Source organism: Nansenia antarctica (genome assembly GCF_963989245.1).
Source record: "Nansenia antarctica genome assembly, chromosome: 12".
Classification (NCBI taxonomy): Eukaryota; Metazoa; Chordata; class Actinopteri; order Argentiniformes; family Microstomatidae; genus Nansenia; species Nansenia antarctica.
In genome coordinates, this window is record NC_137682.1 from 32,171,993 (window position 1) to 32,180,075 (window position 8,083).

Below are 8,083 nucleotides of genomic sequence, written 5' to 3' on the forward strand. Positions count from 1 at the left end.
ATGAATGTAACTTAATGCATCAATAAAGGCCAGTCGTTTATTTCGCAAATCAGCATACTCGCGTGTGCATTCTGCAAATAGACTAGATCCACGCTGGTCCCAATGGTTTTAGTCCCAGGACTGTTTTAATGATGCGCTCTGCCTCTGAAATGGCGCCTGAGTATGTTAGCCTCACGTATCCCCATATGCATTAGTCAAACGCAATTTGCACACTATCCAACGATCTTTATGAGTATGACCATGATCTGGCATTTGATGATCTCGGCTACCAGTCAGCCAACTGTATGTTAGCTAAGCTATAACACTATGTGCAATATGACAACCCTCGTGCACATAAGGTTCAGAGATAGGAAATGTTAGGATATTTATAGCATAGCATAGAGTACAGCACAGTGTTTTATTTGTATAGTATAGTATAGTATAGTGGATAGTGTACATAGCCTTTATTTATGTAAACCAGCTCTTTTCCCTTGTTTTAGTATTTTTTTCCTAGCACCAGGGGAGCCCCCCCCTCCCAAATTTCGTTGTATGGTACCTGTACTGTATTAATGACAATAAAGACCATTCATTCATCTACATTGTGTGATCTTGTGCGTCTCCCAGGGCTGACTATCCAGACTACACGACCATCATGGCTGATGGAGAAGGGTTTGTGGTACGCGTGCGGGGCCTCCCCTGGTCCTGCGCTGTGGACGAAGTCTCCAGGTTTTTCTCAGGTGAGAAGATAGGATACTCTACTATGAACACCAATCTGGTTTTAGTCGTCTAGAAACTAAGCTTTTGCATGTGGCATTCATTCAACAGATTTAGCCTATCACTGATTATTTACTAAGACTCTTCAAAGGCATTTGTGTGTGTGTGTGTGTGTGTGTGTGTGGAAAATTCAACAACTGTTGATTTGTCTTCCAGATTGTAAAGTTGCAAACAATGGCACGAGTATCCATTTCACCTACACCCGGGAGGGCAGGCCCAGCGGAGAGGCGTTCGTTGAGCTGGAGACCGAAGACGACCTGAAGATCGCCGTCAAGAAAGACAGACAGACCCTGGGGCACAGATATGTGGAAGGTATTTTTATTTTCTTTCTTTTTTTATCCATATTCATCAATACACTACAGTGTTTCCTCCAGGAATTTTTACAATGGTGGCGGGTAGTGCTGACCGCGCGCGCGCGATTTTTTCGCGTGCACGCGCATGAAACGCGCACGCGCGCTCAAAACAACGACGTAATTTCAGCCAAAACTCGAGGATGGCCCAAAAAAATAAAATGTTTTCCTGTACTTCTCCCGTGTGTCTCTTATTGTCTGTGTCTGCATGTTTTTCCAGCATGTAATTCCGTTGTCAATAAAAACAAAAACACTGATCTGACGTTTTTTTTCACAACGTTATTACTTGTCACTTTAAGCCCAGGAGGGAGTTAGCGATTAGCGATGTTTAGCTTAGCTTAGTTTAACAGAAGTATCTTCACTTTTAACATGACTTCCCGTGGTCGTAGAGGGCTGGTCGACGGCTTAAAATGACCGTGTAGACCTGTAGACCTTATCCAGCTATAGTCTTGTGTTTCTACCCCGGGCATAGCCGGTGTTATTCACGGACAAACACTCCTGTTAGAGTGGTTCTAGTACACTGGACATAGGTAACACATAGAGAGGCTTCTCCTCTCTCTCTCCATCCTACACTACACTACACTACGCATCCTATACTACACTACACTACGCTAGCTCGCGGTGTTCGGGTGACAGCCAGGGCGCGTTCGTAAATACGCTCTGGAAATCTGATCAGCACTCACGGAATGCCTCTTGTCCAATCAAATGACTTGGTCCCTTTATGACGTTGAACCCAGTGTGCGCACCGGGGCTCTCAGAGCGAATTTACGAACGCAGCCTCAAGTTCAATACTCGCGACACACACGGACTGGTCCAGTTTCAGCGCTTGTGGGTGTGTCTAGCGCTGTGAAGGTCTGAAAAGCGGCCTAAATCAGTTTTTTTTTGGGGGGTTGAGAAATCTAAATGGTGGCGGAGGAAATTCCATCGTGGCGGTCCGCCACGATGAAATGCATGTAGAGGAAACACTGCACTAATCACTAACAACTTCACCATGAGTAAGGAGGTGGTATGGCCTAAAAACATAGGTTTTATAGTCTAGCTTGCCAGATCGACGCAGCTGGCCGCTCTCGTTTAAGAGACTACCGGTTGCATGATTGGATGTTAATTCAGGACATGTTTATGTGTTTGTCTCAGTGTTTAAGTCGAACAATGTGGAGATGGACTGGGTGATGAAACACACTGGTCCCAACTGCCCAGAGACGGAGGGGGACGGCCTGGTGCGGCTGCGCGGCCTGCCCTTCGGCTGCAGCAAGGAGGAGATCGTCCAGTTCTTCTCAGGTGAGGGTGAGAGGTCACCCTCCTCTCCTTCAATCCAGTCATGTGCACCCACGGTCACTCTCTTTTGACATTAGTCTAGCAGGTCTGGCTATTTTATATTGGGCACTTACAGCTTTTCCTTCCTGTGATTTTTTCCCCCCATACACTCAGGTTGCCATGGTTGGAGATATCGGAGGTACTTCACTGGATGATGCTACCAGAAGAATGATGCCGTACCTCCTCTCAAATGATCTGGCAGTCCAGTTCAACCTTCATGGACGTCACAGCAAGAGGAAGTTCAGAGAAATGCGCCTTTATGATGTCATATATGGTAAGTTTGAGTGTTGAATTGCTCAGTCTAACTTTTACATTTTTAATTTGGCAACACATTTGATGTATACCAATAGAAGGTATGCCACAGCAAAGACAGTATATACAGCAATGGAAACGGGGCACAACAAATCTTCAACACATTTAAACTGATGTCACTCAAGAAAGTTCCATAATGCTATAATTTCTAACAGTTGGCCTCTTGTCATTTCTATTAGGGGGACTAAAGAAAAATGCCCTCACTCAAGAAACCAACCACAAGGATGCAGAAAAGGCTCTCTTCAAGTGGTTCATTGGAGCTCGCGATAGAGGTGGAAAAAGAGTTAGACCTCGGACACATGCAGCTTCTACAACTGGATGATGCACCAATCCAGTAGGCAAAGTCTCTGTCTCTCTTTCTCTACAATGCTGCCCTGTGGTTGGTTCTGTCACTGGGGATTAAAACCGAAAGGCTGAAGAGACACGCACAGAGGGCCCAAGATTTTTTTTTTATTGCACTGCTTGGACACACCACACCACACCACCCCATCCTCGCGGGGCGGAAGAGCAGCCACAGCTGGAGGCTCATCGCACTGCCAGCAGGTACGAAGCGGTTCAATAACTCCTTTGTCCCATCAGCCATTAAACTGTACAACTGCTCGGTGGGCAGGTTGCAGGCTTGGGGCAGGGTGGCGGGTGGTGACTCCACCACTACCCCCACCATCACCACCAACCACCCACCTCCGCCCCCCCCCTACCCTGCCACACCCCCACCGAACTGGAACTGTACCGAACTGAACTGAGTCACTGAGTGAACGGCCGTGACCTGAACATACGAACACTTCAGGAACACTACTGTAACTGCAACTCAACTGTACTGTACTGAACTGAACTGAACCTAACGAACCGAACTGAGTCACTGAGTGTACTGAGTGTATGGACGTGTCTGAACTGAACTAAGTCACTGAGTTAATTGCCGTATCCTGAACACAGGAATACTTAGGAACCGAACTAAACTGCATTGAACTGAACTGAACTGAACACACAATTTGTATGTATATACTGTATGTACACCTGTACATTTGATGTGTGCCTTTTCCTGCACCTTTACACTGCTGCATTGTTATTTTCATTGTATTTTTATTATCTTGTTGTAATATTGTTTTGAATAAATTTGTCAAAATATATATTGTCTATTTTCATCCTGGTAAAACTTAAGACGTGTAAAATGTTATACCCAATTTTTATTTTAGGTGTGTTTACAAGAATTAACACGGTTCATGTCAAATACTGCTTAATCTATTTTATTTATATTTAAATCTTATTAGGACCCACATTGGAAATCAAAGGAACCATTGCACAACCAAACCCAGTTAGGACCCACCTCGGTCCCATATAGACTTGCCTGGTTGAGGCCCACCTAGGGCCCAGGTAGAACCCACCTAAAGCCCACATGGGCATCCCAGTTGGGACCCAAGTGGATCCCGCTAACATTGCCGACATGAGGCCCATATGGGTTAGCCCACCTTGAAACCATATGGGACCCACGTGGGCGTGCTGGCTGGGTTATTATTATACTTTTTTTTTTTTAATGTACAGGGGAGTAGTGGGGATGAGAAGGTATTTAGGAGGAACACCAGATACTTACATGAACAAATGCGTACGCCTCAATTCCAGGGCGCAGCTAAATTGCGAGCGGACGCACCAAAAACCCGTAGCGGTCTCACGGCCCGTCGCTGTCCCGTCACCTCCCCTGATCCTCCCGAACCTCCCGACATGGATAACCTAGAAGAGGACCTGACGTGCTCCGTCTGCTACTCGCTGTTCGCCGACCCGCGGGTCCTGCCCTGCTCCCACACCTTCTGTAAGGGCTGCCTGGACAACGTGCTCCAGGCCTCCAACAACTACTCCATCTGGCGCCCGCTGCGGCTGCCGCTCAAGTGCCCGAACTGCCGGGACGTGGTGGAGCTGCCGCCCACGGGGGTCGACGCGCTGCCCAGCAACGTCTCCCTCCGAGCCATCGTCGAGAAGGTAGGGAAGGAAAGAGGAAAGCCGTAACTGTCGCCTACCCTGAAAGATCCATCTGGGATGTGTTTACTCCAGCCTGAGATTCACCCTACCTGTTAGATTCACCAGTTAGATTCACTCTACCAGTTATTAGATTCACTCTACCAGTTATTAGATTCACTCTACCAGTTATTAAATTCACTCTACCAGTTATTAGATTCACTCTACCAGTTATTAGATTCACTCTTCCAGTTATTAGATTCACTCTACCAGTTATTAGATTCACTCTACCAGTTATTAGATTCATTCTACCAGTTAGATTCACTCTACCAGTTATTAGATTCACTCTACCAGTTATTAGATTCACTCTTCCAGTTATTAGATTCATTCTACCAGTTAGATTCACTCTTCCAGTTATTAGATTCACTCTACCAGTTATTAAATTCACTCTACCAGTTATTAGATTCACTCTACCAGTTATTAGATTCACACTACCTTAAATTCACCAGTTAAACTCTACCAGTTAAGATTTACACAGACAAGTGAAATTCGAATGTGTTTTCAACCTACAATACATTTAAATGTTTTACATTTAGAAGACGCCTTTATCCAAAGCGACTTACAACAAATACATTTGTCTAACATTTGCCAGGTGTCTTTGTACTTGATTAGTTGAATCAGGTGAGCTGGTGGTGGAACAGATCAAATATGTGGAGCGGCTGGGGCGCCCTGAGGAGAGGGTTGAGAACCACTGCATTATACAAGTAAACAGAGTACAGATTCTTCGGATTCGGTTCCCTCGACATTGTTAGCAACAGGAGGCAATAGTTATAATAAGACGAGAGAGTAGCATAATAATAAATAACGGAGCCCGTCTGCGTTTCCAAAAGGGCGATCGTTTTTTGCGACATAGTAATAATGCTTCCCTTACTAAAGCCTGGTACACACACAAAGATTTTCTAAATCTTAACAGATTTTTTTAATCTGAGATTGACCCCACACATGGAGATAAAAAAAATCATGGATTGAACAGTTTTGATCGTATTGTGTGTGGTGTAATCCGATATTCCCAATAGAGCACACCACATACATAAAGATCTGATCTACGACAGTCTAGGGTCGGCAATAGGCGGCCCGCGGGCCATTGCTGGCCCATCACCAATAATATTTGGCCCAGCAGATTATTTTGTGAATCCACTTTTTAATTTTTAATTTTTTTACAATATCGGACCGACAGTCCCACATATAGCGCCTATAATGTCCGAATAGAGAATCTACCTCCACCTGAATAATGCTTATTGTACTTTTATCCATGTTGAGTGACACAGGGACAGACAATCAGGCAGCGGGGTGCACCGAAGCGCACTGACGCTGAACCCCTCATAGTGAATCATAAGTAGGTGGACAAGGCGTGGTGCTGAAATAGCCGACATGCGGTGTGTGGTTTGAAAAAAATAACACCAGCTCAGTAAATCATTCAAACGTAATGTTTACGTATGTGACTGCAACACACATATGAACAGTAACAAAGCAAATTCAGTTTAATTTTCTGAAAAACATTGACAACAAAATCGGCGCAAAAAAAAAGAGAAGCAGAATCCGCTTGTTCATGGAGGTCGAGGGGTGGTGGCCTATGCTCCTGAAATGACAGAGCAAACACGCTGTTAGGGATAATAATTACAATGAGCCATTCATTCATTTAATCCGCAGGCAGTTCTCAAGGTTTTTATGCATCAATCGATTCCTCTCGTGCGTCTTTATCGCATTCATTGACGAAAAGGACAACTCGCATGTATAGAAAGGGAACATTGTGAGCACGGAAAATGTGAGTCTCACAACGGCTTTGCATTGATGAAACCAGGTAGGATGAACGTAAAGTTCGCTGTCCATTCCTCTTTAAATGCCCTGTTTCACCGTCAACTTTCCTTTTTAGACCTTTGGAGAGTGACATTATGTTTCTCTTGCTAGCTAGCAGGTTAAATGTTTAGCTAACTTCACCCGACACGCAAACAACCAATCCAATAATAATGTGACCTTGTCTGGGAGGAGGGGGAAATAATTATCAGAATAAAAGTAGCCTATGTTAAATAATTATTACAATAAGTTAGGCTGCGCTACATCGTCAGTCCATACATTTATTATTAAAAAATATGGAAAAGGGTGAAACTACGTTTCAACGTTGTTGAGAATCACAACACAAACTCGCTAGTCAAGCCAAAATACTGCAACGTAATGGATTGGACTGCTACCTAGTTAACTATAACACTACTTTACATTGTTAGCAGGCTCACAAAACAAGCTGTGTTAGTTGACTAGCGATGTGTACATTTTTCGAAAGAAAAGTCAAAGCATTAGAACGTGTCAAATTTTTAAACAATCAATTACTTAAATTAGCCTTTGATTATGTTTGGGCCCGCCATCTAGTGGCTACATTTTTTTGGGGCCCAAGGCCAAACTTAATTGCCGACCCCTGGTCTAGACTCTAGAATCACGTCCACCAAGCCAGAAATCTCGCATGATCAGGGTAGTAGTACCCTGACTGACCTGTGCGAGGCAGCCATGTTCGACAGGGAGCTGGTGTCGCACATGGCTGCCTCGTACAATAAAGTGCAGAAGATTGAAAAGAAGAAGATGCGTCAATCAGCTCGCTTCTTGATTGGCTACATTACATTCCACGTCACAATCGGACTCGCGAGCAGGGTTGCCAGATGGGGCAGGTTTTTATTTTATTTTAGAAACATCATTGGCAACAGACATACAGTTTCGGGGGCAGGAGATGGGCACCTGCCCAATAGTAATTAGCGGTTTTCTGACAATCTAGGTTTTGGGCTTGTTTTTGGTGGATTTAGCGGTTTTTAGACTGGTTAGACTGGAAATTGTCAATCCTATCTAGTAGGATCTTCTTGAAGGATAATCTTTAGAGCCATCCGATAATCTGACGTTTGCTGTCCTTGGTCGGATGGGGGGAAATCGGGCCAAAATTGGCCAGATTATCTTTATGTGTGTACCAGGCTTAAAGTGCACAACATTGGCATTGTGAAGCTTATCAGTATCAGAAGTTTATTGTTACATCCCATTATACAAGTAAAGAGAGTCCGGTTCCTGACATTGCAACAAGAGAAACATGGCAATAGTTATTAAAAACTAATCAATAAGACAATAGACAATGGAGCAGTATAATAATAAAAATAGCTAGAGCATGAATATAGCCCTGATGTAGCAGTAGATGACAGCAGGTAGCCTGCTTTTAAACAGTACATAGTGGAAAGTGAGTGATGGGTGGATGGATGAATGAATGTCTCCATGGATGGATGAATGGATGGATGAATGTCTCCATGGATGGATGGATGGATGATGGCTATGGTACCCCTCCCTCCCTCCCTCCCTCCAGGAGGAGCAGCGTGCGC

At 44.4% G+C, this 8,083-nt stretch overlaps 1 protein-coding gene across 1 annotated transcript; it reads left to right on the top strand.

The window, feature by feature from the left end:
* Window positions 1-4,445: 4,445 nt before the first annotated feature.
* Window positions 4,446-4,727, top strand: LOC308169068 (tripartite motif-containing protein 59-like; the record flags this gene model as incomplete). The annotated part of the gene is made up of 1 exon (XM_080543702.1): window positions 4,446-4,727. One exon carries the CDS (start codon window positions 4,446-4,448, stop codon window positions 4,725-4,727), a length of 282 nt encoding a protein of 93 aa, XP_080399828.1.
* Between the last annotated feature and the right edge of the window lie 3,356 nt (window positions 4,728-8,083).